The sequence below is a fragment of the Orycteropus afer genome, unplaced genomic scaffold (genome assembly GCF_000298275.1).
Source record: "Orycteropus afer afer isolate SDZICR_OR568_19922 unplaced genomic scaffold, OryAfe1.0 scaffold00637, whole genome shotgun sequence".
Lineage (NCBI taxonomy): Eukaryota > Metazoa > Chordata > Mammalia > Tubulidentata > Orycteropodidae > Orycteropus > Orycteropus afer.
The window spans coordinates 1,222,071-1,242,504 of NW_006922224.1; the positions used below are offsets into that span (position 1 = coordinate 1,222,071).

Genomic DNA, 20,434 nt, shown 5'->3' on the forward strand with positions numbered 1-20,434 from the left:
TTGGTGATTGGAATGCAAAAGGTAGAAAGAAAGAAGAAGCACAGGTAGTTGGAAAATATGGCCTGGATGATAGAAATGATGCCAGAGATCATGTGATAGAATTTTGCAAGACAAATGACTTATTCATTGCAAATACCAGCTTTAAAGAAAATAAACAGCAACTATACAAGTGGACTTCACCAGATGTTATACACAGTAATCAGATCGACATTTGTGGAAAGAAACAATGGAGAAGCTCATTATCAAAATAAGGCCAGGAGCTAACTGTGGAACAGACCATCAAATACTCATATGTAAGTTCAAGTTGAAGCTGAAGAAAATTAAAACAAGTCCACGAGAGCCAAAATATGACTTTGATTGTATCCCACCTGAATTTAGAGACCATCTGAAGAGTAGATTTGACACATTGAACACCAGTGACTGAAAACCAAATGAATTGTGGGATGACATCAAGAACATTATACATAAAGAAAGCAAAAGGTCATTAAAAAGACAGGAAAGGAAGAAAAGACCAAAATGGATGTCAGAAGAGACTCTGAAACTTGCTCTTCACTGGAGTGTAGCTAAAGCAAATGGAAGAAATGCTGAGATAAAAGAGCTGAACAGAAGATTTCAAAGGGCAGCTCAAAAAGGCAAAGGAAAGTGTTATAATGAAATGTGCAATTATTTGGAGTTAGAAAGCCCAAAGGAAAGAACATGCTTGACATTTCTCAAACTAAAAGAGCTGAAGAAAAAATTCAAGCCTCGAGTCACAATATTGAAGGATATTGAACAATACAGGAAGCATCAAAGGAAGATGGAAGGAATACACAGAGTCACTATACCAAAACGAATTGGTTGATGTTCAACCACTTCAGGAGGTAGCATATGATTAAGAACCAATGGTATTAAAGGGAGAAGTCCAAGCTGAACTGAAGGAATTCACAAAAAACAAGGCTGAATTGTTGGAATACCCACTGAAATGGCAAAATACCCATTGAGATGTATTAAGAAACAGATGCAGCGCTGGAGGCACTTACTCATTTATAACAAGAAATTTGAAAGACAGCTACCTATCTAGCTGTCTGGAAGAGATCAATATTTGTGCCTACTCCAAAGAAAGGTAGTCCAACAGAATGTGGCAATTATCACAGAATATCATTAATATCTCATACAAGTAAAATTTTGCTGAAGATAATTTAAAAAATGGTTGCAACCATACATTGATAGGGAACTACCAGAAATTCAAGCTGGATTCACAATGAGCAATATCATTGTTGATGTCAGATGGATCTTAGCTGAAAGCAAAGAATACCAGCAAGATATTTACTTGTGTTTTATTGACTATGTGTGGATCATAACAAATTATGGACAACATTGCAAAGAATGGGAATTCCAGAACATTTAATTGTGCTCATGAGGAAACTATACATAGACCAGACACTGTTGTTCTAACAGAACAAGTGTTTACTGCATGGTTTAAAATCAGGAAGGGTGTATGTATGCTGAGCAAATAATCCCAGAAGCTGGACTATATGAAGAATGTGCCATTAGGATTGGAGGAAGACTTATTAACAGCCTGTGATATGCAGATGACACAATCTTGCTTGGTGAAAGTGGAGATGACTTCATTTGCTTACTGATGAAGATTGAAGATTATAGTCTTCAGTATGGATTACACCTTAACGTAAAGAAAACAAAAATCTTCACAATAGGACCAATAAGCAACATCACAATAAATGGAGAAAAGATTCAAGCTGTCAAGGATTTCGTTGCACTTGATCTACAATCAACACCCAGGAAGCAGCAGTCACGAAATCAAATGTCATATTGCACTGGGCAAATCTGCAAAAGACCTCTCTAAATTGTTAAGGAACAAAGACATCACTTTGAAAATTAAGGTTCACCTAACCCAAGCCAGGGTATTTTCAGTCGCCTCATGTGCACATGAAAGCTGGGCAATGAATAAGGAAGACCGAAGAAGAGTTGATGCCTTTGAATTGTGGTGTTGGTGAAGAACACTGAAAGTACCAAGGACTACCAGAAAAATGAACAAATCTGTTCCAGAAGAAGTGCAGCTGAATTCTCCTGGAAATGACAATGGCCAGACTTCATCTCACCTACTTTGGTCATGTTGTCAGAAGGGACCATTCCCTGGAGAAGGACATCATGCATAAAGTAGAGGGTCAGCGAAAAAGGGGAAGACTATCAACAAAGTGGATTGACACAGTGGCTGCAACAATGGCCTCAAGCATAGCAAGGATTGTGAGGATGGCACAGGACAGGGCAGTGTTTTGTTCTGTTGTGCACAGGGTCTCAAAGAGTCATAGCTGCCTCCACAGCACCTAACTACAACATCACATTTATTCTAGGTTTTGTAGGGGTTAAAAACACACACATAAAAACCAGTGGCCATCAGTTGACTCTGACTCATCATGCCCTTTGTGTGTCAGAGCAGAATTGTGTTCTACAGGGGTTTCAATGGCTGGTTTTCCTGACATATTGCACCAGTGAACACGTTAACTGTCTGTACCACTCAGGAGTCGCCAGGCTATTACAGCTGGTGAGAAGAAAGGGGGTGCTGGTTACTTACCACACTTGTCCTCACATACTGGTTTTTGTGCTTGTCCTTCAGCATTTCCATGAGGAGCTTGCCCTGCAGATGGTGGTCAGCACCGGGATGGTAAGGGAGACCGTCTTCAAGTACGCCTGGTTCTTCTTTGAGCTGCTGGTGAGACTCTTGCTGGTTTATATCTGGTCTCTGTTGAACATGAAAAGCACATTGTTTAGAGGTGCAGGGAAGCTTACTTGTTCAGGAACTAACTTTGTCCAATGAGTTGCTCCTACTGCAAACCTGGGCTCATCCCTTGAATCTAACATCCACTCACCCCTCATCTATCTTTCAGCAACTCTTACTGATTCTGCCTTTAAAGCCCAGCCTGTCACCTCTCACTGTCTTTACCACTTCCCACTTAGCCAAGTCACCATCTGGTCTCTTGTGCTTTCTTTTTCCCCAACTTCATCCATTCTTGCCCCTCCCTGTTCATTCTGCATAGGGCAGCCAGGATAAAACACATAATGTCAATACCCCCCGCCTCGCCCTCTTTAAAACTTTTCAGCAGGTACTGAGTTTCTGTTTGGGGTGATGGAAAACTCTCATAAATAGTGGTGATGGTTGCACAATGTAGTAAATGTAATTAATGTTACTGAATTGTACACTTAAAAATGGTTAAAATGGCAAATTTCTTGTTATATAAATTTTATCACAATAAAGTTAAAAAAATTATTTCCAGTGGACTGGGAATAAGACACACCCTTTTTTAAATTCAACTTGAATGTCTGGTGGTTTCCTGTCAATGTACACAGTTCCCTAGCTTTCAGGCTAAAATGACAGCTCATTAACACTTGGGCAAGAACACAATGGAAGGGTGTGAAACCGCCCAGATTATTGGACAAGCCCAGGTGGCTGTGGTTTCTTTCTCTTCAAGTTCCTTGGGGGAAAAGCTGTTTTGGTTTTTAAAGAGCTTTCTGAGCATCAGTGAAGCAGATACTTATGAAAAATGTGTGGAGGAGTCAGGCCTGCCTGACATCAATTGCCTTGTGAGGGTACTTTCCACTTGCCATCACCCACCCCTTGAATGTAACTTTTGTCTTCTCTGTCTAACTTGGAGCCCTGAGAAACTGACTATAAACAGCATCACCAAACCCCTTGCACTCTAGCTTCTGGTTGGGATTGGCCAATGGGAGGCACTGGCAGAGATCAGTTGGCAGAGAATAGACAGGTCCACCCTCAAAGCCCTCATTGCTGCCTGCTATGGATGGAACTATGTCCCCAAAATGTACTGTAAATCCTAACCCCTAGAACTGTGGTTAGGATCCCATTTGGGAATGGGTTTTCTTTATTATGTTAATGAGACCTATGAGCACAGGGTGTGTCTTAAGTCGATGTCGTTTGAGATATAAAAGAGATTAAACAAACAAGAGAGCAAGCAGAGATGGGGGAAGAGAGGTGCCAGGCCACATGAAGATCACCAAGGAGCCAAGGAACAAGGACCTTCCATGAGAGCCAACAGAGAGAGGAAGCCTTCCCCTAGAGCTGGTGCCCTGAATTTGGACTCTTATCTTCCTGAACTGTGAGAAAATAAATTCTGTTTGTTAAAGCCACCTGCTTAAGGTATTTCTATTTTAGCAGTGCTAGCAAACTAAGAGGGGGGTAGAGGGTGGAGAATCTGAAAAAGGCTTTGAGTTTGAAAAGCCTAGCCTTCTCACAACTGGCCTAATAAGCAACATCATGATAAATGGAGAAAAGATTGAAGTTGTTAAGGATTTAATTTTACTTAGATCAACAATCAACGCCTATGGAAATAGCAGTCAACAAATCAAACAACACAATTGCATTGAATAGCAGTGAAACAGTGTCTTATATATTACTGGAAAACTTTCTGAATAGCCTGGAAACATTGTCCAACATAGTGCCAGAAGATGAGCCCATCAGGTCAGAAGGCACTCAAAATACAACTGGGAAAAAGCTGTCTCCTCAAAGTAGAGTCAACCTTAATGACATGGATGGAGTAACATTTTTGAGGCCTCCATTTGCTGATGTGGCACAACTCAAAATGGGAAGAAACAGCTGCAATCGTCTATTAATAATCAGAATGTGGAATGTATGAAGTATGAATGTAGGAAAATTTGAAGTTATAAAAAATGAAATGAAATGCATAAAGATTATATCCTAGGTATTAATGAGCTGAAATGAACTGGTTTTGTCCATTTTGAATCAGACAACCATTTGATCTATACTTGGAATGACAAATTGAAGAGGAATGGTGTGGCATTCATCAACACAAAAAATGTTTCAAGATCTACCCTGAAGTACAGTGCTGCAAGTGATAGGATAATATCCACATGCCTACAAGGAAGACCAGTTAATACCATTATTATTTAAAGTTATGCACCAATCACCAAAGCCAAAGATGAGGAAATTGAAGATTTTTATCAACTTCTGCAATCTGAAACTGACCAAGCATGCAATCATGATGTATTATTACTGGTGATTGGAATGCAAAAGTTGGAAACAAAGAAGAATTACCTGTAGTTGAAAAATATAGCCTTGGTGATAGAGATGACGCCGGAGATCGCATGATAGCATTTTGCAAGACCAGTGACTTATTCATTAAAAATACCTTTTTTCAACAACAGAAACGGAAGCTATACACATGAACTTTGCCATGTAGCACACACAGGAATCAGATCAACTACACCTGTGGAAAGGTGATAAGGAAGCTCGGTATCTTCAGCCAAAACAAGGTCAGGAGCTGACTGTGGAGCAGAGCATCAAGTGCTTATATGCAAGTTCAAGTTGAGACTGAAGGCTATTAAAACAAGCCCACAAAAGTCAAAATATGATCTTGATTGTATCCCATCTGAATTTAGAGGCTATCTGAAGAAATAGATTTAACACATTGCACCAATGACCAAAAACCAGAGTACTTGTGGGATGACATCAAGAACATCATCCATAAAGAAAGAAAAAGGACACTAAAAAGACAGGAAAGGAAGAAAAAAAAAAAGTGACTGGCAGAAGAGACTCTGAAACCTGCTCTTGAATATAGAGTAGCTAAAGCAAATGGAAGTATAGTGCCTAAGGCACTTGACTGCTAACCAGAAGGCCGGCAGTTCAAATCCACCAGCCACTCCTCGGAAGGAAGTTTGGGCAATCTACCTCCATGGTGATACCGCCTCAGAAACCCAAGGAGGGCTCGCTATGAGTCGGGTCCGACTCGACGGCACATATCAACAACAACAACAAAGCAAATGGAAGAAATGGCAAAATAAAAAAAACTGAACAGAATATTTCAAAGAGCTGCTCAAGAAGACAAAGTCCATTATTGTAATGAAGTATGCAAAGACATGGAGTTAGAAAACCAAAAGGGAAGAACACATTCAGCAGTTCTCAAGCTGAAAACAAGAAAAAATTCAAGCCTCAAGTTGCAATATTGAAAAATTCAATGGGCAAAATATTGAATGATGCGGGAAACATTGAAAGAAGATAGAAAGAATACACAGAGTTACTGTACCAAAAAGAATTGGTCGATGTTCATCTATTTCAGGAGGTGGCATATGGTCAAGGACCAGTGGTATTGAAGGAAGAAGTTGAAACTGAAGGAATTGGCAAAAAAACAAGGCTCTGGGAATTGATGGAATACCCATTGAGATGTTTCAACAAACATACTGCACTGGAGACACTCACTCATCTATGCCAAGAAATTTGGAAGACAGGTACCTAGCCAACTCACTGGAAGAGATCCATATTTGTATCCATTCCAAAGAAAGGTGATCTAACAGAATGTGGAAATTATTTAACAATATCAATGTTCTGCTTACCCTAGTGCCTCTCTGACAAGAATATACCACAAATGGGATGGCCTTAACAAACAGGGGTTTATTCTTACAATTTGGAGACTTTAAGTCTGAATTCAAAGTGCCAGGCTCTAGGGACTGGGTGAAAGCCCCTCAACCTTGGGCTTCAGTTCTGCTTCCTACTCCTGGCCTACTGAAGCTGGAGGCTCTTCTTTACTCAGCTGCTGGGTGTTGAGGCTGACAAGCCCAAGGTTGACAAGTAAAAAGACACAGTCCTGATGTTACCAAACCACATGGCAGGCCATTAATTCAAGTCCATTGAAAGTCCCAAGGTCAGCAGAGCATGGCAGGTTGCTGAACAACAACACGGCTACATGCAGGGTTCAAGTGTGCCATAAGCTAGAGACTGTTCCCAAGGCTTCTCCTTATATACAGGAAGAAGACCACATACCCAAAGGCAGCTACTCAGCTGCTCACAGTAGATTCCACCATGGAGTTGATTACCAGTCTCATCATGGGAAATGCTACATCGAGCTGTTCAGCCACACAACCAGGCCTAGCCAAGTTGATACAAAAACTTAACTACCACAATCATTAATAACAAATGCAAGTAAAATCTTGCTGAAGATAATTCAAAAATGGTTGCAACAGTATACGGACAGAGAACTTCCAGAAATGCAAGCTGGATTCAGAAGAGGATGTGGAATGAGGGATGTCATTGCTGATGTCAGATGGATCTTGGCTCAAAGCAGAGAATACTAGAAAGATGTTTACTTGTGTTTTATTGACTATGCAAAAACATTTAATTGTGTGGATCATAACAAATTATAACAATAAGAGTAATGGGAATTCCAGAACACTTAATTGTCCTCTTAAGGAACCTGTACATAGACGAGGAGGCTGTCATTCAAACAGAACAAGGGCATACTGCATGGTTTAAAATCAGGAAGGGAGTGTGTCAGTATTGTATCCTTTCCCTACACTTGTTCAATCTGCATGCTTGTTTAATCAGTATCCGAGAACCTGGACTATATGAAGAGGAATGCTACATCAGTATCGATTACATCAATTATTATGCTACATCATTAACAACTTGCAATATGCAGATGACACAACCTTGCTTGCAGCAAGTGAAGATGACTTGAAGCACTTACTGATGAAGATTAAAGACTACAGTCTGCAGTATGGATTATACCTCAACATAAAGAAAATGAAAATCACAATAAATGGAGAAAAGATGGAAGTTGTCAAAGATTTCACATTACTTGGCTCCACAATCAACATAAATGGAAGTAACAATCAAGAAATCAGACGACATATTGCACTGGTCACATCTGCTGCACATCTCTTTAAAGTGCTGAAGAGCAAAGATGTCTCTTTGAACATTAAGGTGCACCTAACCCAAGCTGTGGGAGCTCTGGTGGTGTAGTGCCTAAGGCATTTGACTGCTAACCAGAAGCCTGGCGCTTCAAACCTGCCAGTTGAACTGCTCTGAGGAAAGATTGGGTAATCTACTTCCATAGAGATACTGCCTTGGAAACCCAAGGAGGGGTCACTATGAGTCAGAAATGACTCAATGGCAGTGGGTTTGGTTTTTGGTAACCCAAGCTGTGGTGTTTCCATTCACCTCATAGGCATGTAAAAGCTGGGCAGTGAATAAGGAAGACTAAAGAAGAGTTGATGCTTTTGAATTGTGGTATTGGTGAAGAATTGTAAAAATACCATGGACTGCCAGAAGAACTGACAGATCTGTCCTGGAAGAAGTGCAGCCAGAATGCTCCTTGGAAGCAAGAATGGCCACACTTTGTCTCATCTACATTAGTCATATTGTCAGAAGGGACCATTCCCTGGAGTAGCATATCATGCTTGGTAAAGTGGAGAGTCAGCGAGGAAGGGGAAGGCCCTCAAAAAGAGGGATTGACACAGTGGCTGCAATGGTGCACTCAAGTATAGCAAGGACTGTGAGACTGGCGCAGGAACAGTATTTCATTCTGTTGTACATAGGGTCACTATGAGTCGGAGCTGACTCGATGACACCTAACAACAACAACGACACTGCATTGAACAAATCTGCTGCAAAGGAACTCTTAAAGTGTTAAAAAGCAAAGTTGTCACCTTGAGGACTAGGGTACACCTGACCAAGCCATAGTATTTTCAGTCACCTTACATGAATGTGAAAGTTGGACAGTGAAAAAGGAAGACTGAAGGAGAATTGATCCCTTTGAATTATGGTGTTGACAAAGAATCTTAAATATACTGGACTGCCAGAAGAATGAACAAATCTGTCTTGGAAGAAGTACAGCCAGAAAGCTTCTTGGAAGTGAGAGTGGCAAGACTTTTTCTCACATACTTTAGGCATGTTATGAGGTATAACCAGTCCCTGGAAAAGGACAACATGCTTGGTAAGGTAGAGAGTCAGCAAAAAAGAGGAAGACCGTCAGTGAGATTCATCGACACAGTGGCTGCAACAGTGTTTGCAAATATGGCAACAACTTGAGGATAGTGTGAGACCGGGCAGCATTTTGTTCTGTTATGCTGAGTTCTGTTCTCCAACTCGCTATGAGCTAGAACCAACTGAAGGTCACCTGTGATAAAGATTCAGCTCTCAGCTACTAATCGAAAGGTCAGCCATTCGAACCCACCAGTTGCTCTGAAGGGGAAAGATGTGGCAGTCTGCTTCCATAAAGATTTACAGCCCTTGAAACCCTGTGGGGCAGTTCTACTCTGTCCTGTGGAGTTGCTGTGAGTTGGAATCGACCCAATGGCAATGGGGTTTGGGCTCTATAATAGAAATACCACAGGTGAGTGAATTTAAAGAGCAGAAATTTATTTTCCCACAGTTCTGGAGGATAGAAGTCTAAATCACAGTCTTAGCCATGTTGATTCCTTCCCTGTCATCAGCCCAGTGTTCCTTGGATCCTTGGCTTGGAGAGGATCCTCCCATGACCTGTGTCACCCCCTGTGTGTGCTTGCTTCTCTGTGTCTAACCTGCTTTTTTCATAACTCAGAAGTAATTGGGTTCAAGATCACCCTACTCAGGTATGGCCTCATTAACATAGCATTAGATTTCATTATGGCAGGTTATTACATTATATTATATTATATCCATAGATATATGTGTTAGGATTCCAATACATATTTTGGGAGAACACAGTTCAGCCCCTAACAGAACTCAAAACATAATCTTCCCCAGAAGCAATGTTCTAAATAGTCTTTAGCTTTCTAGCTAGCCAACAAAATCATTCCCAACCCAGAATAGAGCTAAAATTTATAGAAGCAGAAAATAACTCTGTTGCAAACTGTATAATTATTTTTTCCTTTGGAAAACTGGTGCTCAACTTAGCACTCAAGACAGGAGGAACATGCATCCCTTCTTCTCCTTACTGTAGCTTTAAGGACAGAAAGGGCTTCAGTCCACATGAGCCACAGTACCGTAAACAGACTGTCCTCAGTCTCCTGTTCTGAGCTACGGTATAGGGAAGCCTTGGTGGGTATGGAGCTGACGAGGTCTGCCTTCCCGGATGTAGAGAGAAGGGGTATCTGCTGACACTGGAGTTAATGCATTGGGCTCCCTGGCTTTGTTGGCAGCAAGAAAGGAGTCCCATGAATTGGGGTCAAGGAGAGAACAGCCTCCCCATCTCTTCTTCCAAGGCCACCATGGTAACCATCCATGTGTCAGGAGCATGCTCCACCCTGGAGCCCGTTTGGCCAGCCCCTGGGACAACTCCGCGTTAGAAAGGCCTTGGGGAATGAGCTTTTCCTTAAGTCTGTGCCATCGTCCACATCATACAAGTGGTTCACCAGTTTTCATGTTGACATTCCCCACCCTTTCCTGCAGGTGAAAAGCATGGCCCAGTATGTACACAACACAGACAAAAGGGACAGTTTTCGGAGGACACGCTTTTCTGACCGTTTCAAAGATGACATAACGACTATTGTGAATGTGGTCACCTCAGAGATTGCGGCCCTTCTGGTAAAACCTCAGAAGGTAACAACTGCAGGTTTTACTCTTTACCTTCTCAGTGGTGTAAGCTGAGCACGTGTTACTTTCATAATCAGAGAGAAATAAGCATTAGTTTAAAACAGCAATTAAATGTAACTGTGTGACATCTACATGCTGTGTGTATCATTGGACTGGATCCTGTGTGGAAGCAGGGCTACAAAGGAATTACAGTATGGACTAGAGTTTTAATTATTGTACCAAAGTAGGTGTGGGAGAGAATGTTCTCATTCTTAGGAAACACACCCTAAAATACTGAGAGATAAATGGGCATGATATTTGCAATCTGCTTTCAAATGATTCAGAAAAAATGTAATTCCTGTGTGTGTGTATGTGTGTGTGTATGTATACGCAATACATGGATGGGCACTCTGGTATAGTTGCCATTGAGTTGACTCTGACTCATGGCGGCCCCATGCGTGTCAGAGCAGAACTGTGTCCCACAGGGTCTTCAGTGGCTGATTTTTGAGAAGTAGATCACTAGGCCTTTCTTCCAACGTACCTCTGGGTGGATCCCAACGTCCAACCTTTTGGTTAACAGCTGAGGCCCTTTGTACCCCCTAGGACTCCAAATGTAGCAAGGTGTCAAGTACCAATGAATCTGGTTAAAAGGTATATAGGAGTTTTTTGTACTATTCTTGCATTATTTTCTGTGAGTTTGAAATTGTTTCAAAATAAAAAGTTAAAAAATATATGAAATGAAACAGAAAAATGTTTTAAAAGTTAAAACTAAAATTTTAGACAGCAGTGTTTATTATTAATACTTTTATCCTTATTAAGAATTCATACAGCGTGGACATTAGTGGTTCAGTGGTAGAATTCTCACCTTCCATGTGGGAGACCTGGGTTTGATTCCCAGCCAGTGCACCTCACACTCAGCCCTCACCTGTTTGTCAGTGGAGGCTTGTGTGTTCCTGTGATGCTGAACAGGTTTCAGTGGAGCTTCTAGACTAAGATAGACTAGGAAGAAAGGCCTGATGATCTTCCAAACATCAGCCAATAAAACCCTTATGGATCACAACAGCCCAATCCCAAACCAATCAAGGGGTAGCACAGAGCCAGGCACCATTTCATTCCATTGTGCATGAGGTCACCATGAGTCAGGGACTGACTCCATGGCAGCTAATGACAACCACGTACGGTACCAAGTGCTTGGGAGATGATCTCCGTTTGGTTCTCTCTCCCGGCAAAGTTTCAGTCACAACAGGGATGGTATCTGCATTTCTGTAGGCATGAAAAATGAGGCACAGTGAGGTCAGTACATTTTCTCCCCACAGCCAGCAGCCAAAGCCAGCAGCAAAGCCAGAATTGGAGATCCCAAGCCCAGAATTTTCAGCCAATTATGGAGATGACCCAGGTGAAGTGGCCCACATAGCTGATGCTGAGTGTGGAGGACTTGTCCCCCATTGGGGCCACAGAAGCCTTTCCCCAAGGCCTCCACCCCTCCCCGTGGCTGGTCAGCTTGGCCTGAATTTGCAAACTGTGCATGAAGATGAAAATATTGTCAAGTTATATTTTCAGTAGTGTCGGAGGAAACTGATTTGTCATTCTAGAATAAGGGACATAAACATGAAAAGCGAATCCCCAGTTGCTCTGAAGTGCACACAATCCCTCTTAAATATGAGCACTGAAGGAGTTAAAAAAAAAAAAAAACCCCGGGCTGATTCAAGCAAGAGTTCACTGTACATGAACGACTCTGACCTCTTTTGCACTGGGAATGATGCCCACTTGGAAAAAAATATTTAGGTAAAAACTGCCTCTCTTATCTTGATGGGATTTTCAGCAACAATCCTTATAAATGAAGAATCTAGCTCACTGAAGATGGTACATCCATTTCAAGTAAGGTGCATCCATTTCAAGCGAGTTTTGCAAAAACACTAGTTACCAGAATGAAATAAATTATGGTAAAGCCACAGGACAAAGTATTAGGCAGCCATGAAACACTGGTTTAGAAGATATTTTAATAATGCAGGAATATGTTCACAATATGGGAGCTCTGGTAGCATAGTGCCTAAGGCACTTGACTGCTAACTGGAAGGCTGACGGTTCAAACCTACAAGCCACTCCTTGGAAGGAAGATGGGGCATTCTACTTCCGTAGTGATACTGCCTCGGAAACCCAAGGAGGGGTCACTATGAGTCGGGTCCGACTCAATGGCACATAACAACAACAACAACACGTTCACAATATAATGGTGAATGAAAAAAATACAGGACCTAACACTGTATATACACAATGAGACAGGCTATATACATAGAAATGTGCCTGTAGTAAAAGAAAAACAACCTGAAGGAATGCACCTAAATATTAACAGTAGGTAAGGGATTATCTGATTCAACCCCATGCATGTTGGGGGCAGTGGGAACTCAGTGGTAGAATTCTCACCTTCTGTGGAGCAGACCTGGGTGTGATTCCTGTCCAGTGCACCCCATGTGTAGCTCCCACCCATCAGCCAGTGGAGGCTGCTGTGTTGCTATGATGCTGAGCAGGTTTCAGCAGAGCTCCCAGGCTAAGATGGACTAGGAATACAGGCCTGGTGATCTACTTACAAAAATCAGCCGGTGACAGTCCTGCAGATCACAATGGTCTGATCCACAACTGAACATGGGGATTGCGCAGGACAGGTCAGGGTTTCCTTCCTCTGTGAGTCAGAGGCCAACCCCATGCTAACAAGGGCTACATTCTATTTGCTAACATTCTGCAGAAGGGAAGACCTGATGGTTAGAAAGGTCACCTGCTTTGCCTAGTGTCACCCATAGGGACAATGGTTAGAAAGGTCACCTGCTTTGCCCAGCATCACCCAGAGGAACAGGGGCTGAAATAATAGGACCTGCCTCTCCTGCCTTGCCCACAAGGGACCAGGGAGGCCATGTCTTGGGTGTTACACAAAATGATTTGGGTGTATCTGTCTGTCTGCTTGTTTTTAAGGAAAATGAACAGGCAGAAAAGATCAATATCAGCCTGGCCTTCTTCTTGTACGACCTCCTTTCCCTCATGGATCGTGGCTTTGTGTTTAACCTTGTCAAGCATTACTGCAATCAGGTGGGTGTACCTCCAGGGGCACCATTGTGTTCCTTTTTCTCTGTTGTGATGCTCATCACCATGATGTGCTATCAAGTCAATTCCAACTCACAGCGATCCTATAAGACAGGGTAGAACTGCCCCATAGGGTTTTCAAAGCTGTAAATCTTTACAGAAACAGATTGCCTCATCTTTCTCCCATGGAGAGGCTGGTGGGTTTGAACTGCCAACCTTACAGTTAGTAGCCAAGCATTTAACTACTGCACCACAGGGCTCCTAAAACCATCTTACTTAGGGTAAAGCTAGGTCCTTCACCCCACATTATGTTATACTGAAGATGTACCCCCAAGTTCACTTTGGACATGGGTTCATCATGGCATTGTAGATTTGGTGACAGGAGGGGTCAGGTGGGATGCCTCATTTTAGACAGCTGTGAGGCTAGAAGAATCAAGGGAACAGTAATGGATGGAACTTGCCAGTCTTCCCTGTAGTGCTATTGACCATTTGTTGCACTGTCCCAATGCTTTTTGTTAAATGGACTGCCTTCCTCTGGAGAGAGCATGAATTTTTGTGTCTTTCAACCACAGCTCCATTCACATGCTAACACTTGCTTTTTTACTCTTCTCATTTGTCTTCCCAGCTATCAGCCAAGCTCAGTAACCTTCCAACGCTCATTTCTATGCGGCTGGGATTCCTGAGGGTCCTCTGCAGCCATGAACATTACCTCAGCCTGAATCTCTTCTTTATGAACACTGACACTGCACCAGCATCACCCTGCCCTTCCATATCTTCTCAGGTAACCAGCTAACAGAGAGCTGTGTCACGTAACTAGCTCACCTTAACTCATTCATCTCCTATCAAGGTTGGTCTTACTGATTAGAAGAAAATTCAAGCTATTCACACCAGATCAATTGAGGCATATATAGACAAGATCAGACCCTGAAATTGCCCCATCTTAACTAGTAATATCTACCACTCATCTGTCAGCTTGTCATAGCTATGGTGGTTTGCGTGTTGCTGTGATGATGAAAGCTATGTCACTGGTATTTCAAGTATCAGCAGGGCTACCCATGGTGGACAGGTTTCAGCAGAGCTTCTGGACTAAGAGAGAATAGGGAGAAGGACATGGCCAGGTCCACTTCTGGAAAAAAAAAATGGCCACTGAAAACCTTATAGATAGTAGGGAAACACTGTCTAATATACAGTGTAGGAAGATGAACTCCTCAGGTTGGAAGGCACTCAAAATAAGACTTGGGAAGAGCTGTTGCCTCAAAGTAGAGTCGACCTTAATGATGGAGTAAAGCTTTCAGGACCTCCATTTGCTCATGGGGTATGACTCAAAATGGGAAGAAACAGCTGCAAACATCCATTAATAATAAGAATGTGGACTATACAGAGTATGAATCTAGGAAAATTGGAAGTTGTCAAAAATGATGTGGAACGCATAAAGTCAATATCCTAGGCATTAGTGAGCTGAAATGGACTGATATTAGCCATTTTGAATCAGACAATCATATGATCTGTTATGCCGACAATGACAATTTGAAGAGGAATGGTGCTGCATTTATCATCAAAAAGAATATTTCAAGATCTATCCTGAAGTTCAATGCTCTCAGTGATAGCATAATATCCATATACCTAAAAGGAAGGTCAGTTACTACTACTATTATTCAAATTTATGCACAAACCACTAAAGTCAAAGGTGAAGAAATTAAGACTTTTACCAACTTCTGCAGTCTGAAATTGACCAATCATGCCATCAAGATAATTATTGGTGATTGGAATGTGAAAGCTGGCAACAAAGAAGAATCACTGGGTAGTTGGAAAATACGGTCTTGAGGATAGAAATGGTGCTACAGATTGCATGATAGAATTTTGCAAGATCAATGACTTATTCATTGCAAATACCTTTTGTTAACAACATAAATGGTGCTTATACAGGTGGACTTCACCAGATGGAATACACAGGAATCAGATCAACTACATTTGTGGAAAGAGGTGATGTAGAAGCTCAGTATCTTCAGCCAAAATAAGGCCAGGAGCAGACTGTGGAACAGACTATTAATTGCTCATATGCAAGTTCAAGTTGAAGCTGAAGACAATTGAAACAAGTCCATGAGAGCCAAAATATTACCTTGATGATATCCCACCTGAATTTAGAGACCATCTGAAGAATAGATTTCATGCATTGAACACCAATGATGGAAGACAAATGAGTTGTAGGATCACATCAAGAACATTGTACATGAAGAGAGTAAATGATCATTAGAAAGATAGAAAATGAAGAAAAGACCAAAATGAATGTCAGAAGAAACTCAAACTTGCTCTTCAATGTAAAGTAGGTAAAGCAAATGGAAGAAATGCTGAAATAAAAGAACTGAACAGAAGATTTCAAAGGACACCTCGAGAAGACAAAGTAAAGTATTACGATGAAATGTGCAAAGACCTAGAGATGGAAAATCAAAAAGGAAGAACACACTCCACATTTTTGAAGCTTAAAAATTTGGAGAAAAAATTCAAGCCTCGAGTTGCTATGTTGATGGATTCTACAGGTAAAATACTGAACAATGCAGGAGCATCAAAAGGAGATGAAAGGAATACACTGTACCTACAGGAACTGGTTGATGTTCATCCACTTCAGGAGGTAGCGTATGATCAAGAACCAATGATATTGAAGGAAGACCAAGGGGCACTGAAGGAATTTGCAAAAAATAAGGTTCCAGGAATTGTTGGAATACCCACTGAGATGTTTCAACAAATGGATGCAGCACTAGAGGCACTCACTTGTTTACACCAAGAAATTTGGAAGATAGCTACCTGGCCAACAGACTGGAAGAGATCCATATTTGTGCCCATTCCAAAGAAATGTGATCCAACAGAAGGTGGAAATTATCAAACGATCTCATTAATATCACATGCAAGTAAAATTTTGCTAAAGTTAATTCAAAATCTATTGTAGCAGTACATTGATAGGGAATGTTTTGGTTACCTAGTGCCACTCTGACAAGAATATACCACAAATGAGATGGCTTTAACAAACAGGAGTTTATTCTCTTACAGTTTTGGAGTGCCGGGCTGTAGGGGCTGTGTGAAAACCCCTTGACCTTGGCTTCAGCTCTGCCTCTGGTTCCTGGCCCACTGAAGCTGGAGGCTTTCTTCACTCAGGCAGCTAGCTGATGCCTGCAAGGTCAACAAGTAAAAAGGCACAGTCTCAATATTACCAAACCACACCAAAAAACCAAAAACCAAACTCACTGCAGTCAAGTCGGATCCGACTCATGGTGTCTGCTTCTTGGGTTTCCGAGGCAGTATCACTATTGAAGTAGAAACCACATGGCAGGCCGTTAATTCAAGTCCACTGAAAGTAACAAGATCAGTAGAGCATGGCAGGCTACTGAATGAAGACTCAGCTACATGCAGGGTCAAGTGCGCCAAAATGCTATAGACCATTCCCAAAGCTGCTGCTTATATACAGGAAACAGATCACATCCCTACAGCAGCTACTCAGCTGCTTGTGGTAGATCCCACCGTGGAGCTGATTGCCAGACTCATCATGGGGGATAACTACCACCAGCTGCCCAACCAGTCAACCAGGCCCAGCCAAGTTGACACACAACCTTAACTATCACAGGGAACTACCAGAAATTCAAGCCATATTCAGAAGAGGACATAGAATGAGGGATATCATTGCTGATGCTACATGGATTTTGACTGAAAGAAAAGAACACTGGAAAGATATTTACCTGTGTTTTATCGACTACAGAAAGGCATTTGACTATGTGAATCATATCCATAATTATGGACAACATTGCAAAGAATGGGATTCCAGAATACTTAATTGTGCTCATGAGGAACCTTTATATAGACTAAGAGGCAGTCATTCAAACAGAACAAGAGAATATTGTTCTTGTTTTTAGGTGCCATTGAGTTGATTCCGACTCATAGTGACCACATGTACAACAGAATGAAATACTGCCTGGTCCTGCTCCAGCCTCACAATCCTTGCTACACCTGAGCCCATTGTTGCAGCCACTGTTTCAACGCATCTTGTTGGGGGCCTTCCCCTTTTTGGCTGACCCTCCACTTTACCTAGCATGATATCGTTCTCCACGGAATGGTCCCTTCTGACAATATGACCAAAGTAGGCGAGATGAAGTCTGGCTATTTTTGCTTTCATGGAGCACTCCAGCTGTACTTCTTCCAGGACAGATTTGTTTGTTCTTTGGGCAGTCCAGGATATTTTCCATATTCTTTGCAAACACCACTGTTCAAAGGCATCAACTCTTCCTTGGTCTTCCTTATTCATTGTCCATCTTCCACATGCATATGAAGTGATTGAAAATACCATGCCACACTTTAATCTTCAAAGTGACATCTGAACACTTCATAGAGGTCTTTTGCAGCAGATTTTCCCAGTGCAATTCTGATTTCCTGACTGCTGCTTCCATGGGTGTTAATACATGGTTTAAAATCAAGAAAAGTGTACATCAGGGTTGTATCCTTTCACCATACTTATTCAATCTGTATGCTGAGCAAATAATTAGAGCAGCTGGGTTATATGAAGAAAATCATGGCATCAGGATCGAATGAAGAATCATGAACAACCTGCAAAATGCCAATGACACAACTTTGCTTGATGAAAATGAAGAAGACTTGAAGCATTTACTGATTAAGATTAAAGACTACAGCCTTCAGTATGAATTGCACCTCAACATAAAGAAAACAAAAATCCCCACAACTGAACCAATAAACAGTATCTTGATAAATGGGAGAAAAGATTAATGTTGTCAAAGATTTCATTTTACTTAGGATCACTGTGATAGTTGGAACTGTGTGTCAACTTGGCTGGACCACAATTCTGTGTAGTTTAAGCAGTTCTGGTGTGGGTTGTTCCCATGATGGGGTCAGATGTATATGTTTTGAGCAGTCAGTCCATTGAAAGGGAGTTTCCCTAGTGGAGTGGCCTGCTTCCAGTATATTTATGGACATCCTGGGAAAAGAGACACTTTTCTGTGGATTGGGATCCTGTTGTGCTGCCTACCACTGTCCGTGAGCGAACAATCCACCATTCGGCCTGGAGATCTTGGATTCGTCATTCGTTGGAGTCAACAGCCAGTATACTGCCTGCCAGCCTTGAGTTCATCAGCCCCTGCAGCTGTATGAGTTGGGAAAAGCCTCCAGCTTGACGTTTGATCCAAGAACTTGGGACTTGCCAGCTTCTATAAGTGTGTGAGCCATTTTCCTAAGATAAATTTCTCTTTCTCTCTCTCTATATAAGCTTTGCTGGTTTTGCTTCTCTAGAGAACTCAGTCTAACACAATCACAGTCAATGTCCATGGAAGCAGCAGTCAAGAAATCATATGACGTATTGCATTGGGCAAATATGCTGCAAAGGACCTCTTTAAAGTGTTAAAGAGCAAAGATGTCACTTTGAAGAGTAAAGTGTGCCTGACCAAATCCATGCTATTTTCAGTAGTTTCGTATGTGTAAGAGAGCTGGACAGTGAATAAGAAGGACCGCAGAATAATTGATGCAATTTAATTGTGATGTTGGCAAAGAATATTGAAGGTACCATGGACTGCTAGAAGAATGAATAAATTTATCTTGGAGAAAGTATAGCCAGAATGTTCTTTAGAAGTGAGAATGGCCAGACTTCATCTTTCATACTTTGGTACAAGACACCAGTTCCTGGAAAAGGATATCATGATGTGGAAAGTGGAGGATCAGTGAAAAAGGGGAAGGCACTCAATGAGATAGATTGACACAGTGGCTGCAACAAGGGCTCAAGCATTGCAATGATTGTGAGGATGGTGCTGGACTGGGCAGTGTTTCGTTCTGTTGTAAATAGGGTCGCTATTTGTTAGGACTGACTCAGTGGTACCTATCAACAACAATTAATAGTGTATGAGGTAAGCAATTGCTTCCTTACACAGATACAGGCCCCACTGAGGCCAATTAGAACAAGGAATCCTCAAGCACTATGAACATTTAGCAGAGCCTCAAAAAATCACATATTTTCCTTGTTTTTGTTGTTAGCGGCCATTGAGTTGGCTCTGACTCATGGTGACTCCGTGTACAATGGAATGGAATGTTGCCTAGTCTTGCACCATCGTCATGATTGTTGGTTTGTTTGAGTCCATTGTTGCAGTCACAAGGGGATTTGTCTTCCAGCTCTGCAATGGGCAATATTCTTTTATGATCTGTTCAGTTTTCCTGGGCTAATTTTCAGAAGTAGGTCTCCAGGCCTGTCTTCATGCTTTGTCTTAGTCTGGATGTTCCACTGAGACCTGTCTTTCACGATGGCCCTGCTAGTATTTGAAATGTTGGTAGCATAGCTTCCAGCATCACAGCCACATGTGAGCCACCCCAGTGTGACAGACAAGTGGTAGCTATTTTCCTCAATCTGGCATTGCTCATCTCTCTACTTTCACTTCCTGTGCTCATTTCCCTCTTCCTAGATCCCAGTACTATAACATTTATGAAAATTTGGGTTCCTTCATATTGATTCCAAACTAATCTAGCATTTTTTAAAATGTAGATATTTTATCTTTGGACTATTCTAGAGCTTCCTGTTGAAACTGTTACAGAATGAATTCAGTGTAAGTTGGGACTATCTTGGAACACATTCCAGATATGTTAGTTCTTGAAATACTAAAAAGATCTCGTTATAAATTAATCAAATGGTCTGTTGGTGTTGAGTCAATTTTTATAGTGACCTCATAGGACAGAGTAGGGTTTCTAAGACTGTAATCTTTTCAGAAACAGACTGCCACATCTCTCAGGGAGCTGCTGGTGGTTTGAACAGCCAACTTTTCATTTAGCAACGAAGTGCTCTTTTAGCCTGTTGAATAGAGAGTGTATTTCTACCAAGTCTTTTTCTTGACAAGCTAAGAAAAGTAACACTTATATGAATGTTTAGAAGCAAACCTTTGATGGAGGTGCCCTGTCTAATTTGTAGAGCAATTTTTCCCCGGGTAGCTTCCCTAGGCCCCAACTTCTACAGGACATTAAAAATAATTAGGTAAATACAAGGGTCCATAGTAGCAGGCCAGAAGAGCAGGAAAAAGGGGTAAA

General features: G+C 41.6%; 1 protein-coding gene across 1 annotated transcript in view; it reads left to right on the top strand.

The window, feature by feature from the left end:
* The window catches only part of LOC103210666 (dedicator of cytokinesis protein 8), a 249,080-nt gene that overhangs the window by 119,503 nt on the left and 109,143 nt on the right, over positions 1–20,434 (top strand). The window contains exons 23-26 of the mRNA XM_007956577.1: positions 2,615–2,710; positions 10,178–10,327; positions 13,268–13,381; positions 14,001–14,156. Coding sequence (XP_007954768.1) covers positions 2,615–2,710; positions 10,178–10,327; positions 13,268–13,381; positions 14,001–14,156 — 516 coding nt within the window. The remainder of the gene's footprint in view (positions 1–2,614; positions 2,711–10,177; positions 10,328–13,267; positions 13,382–14,000; positions 14,157–20,434) is intronic.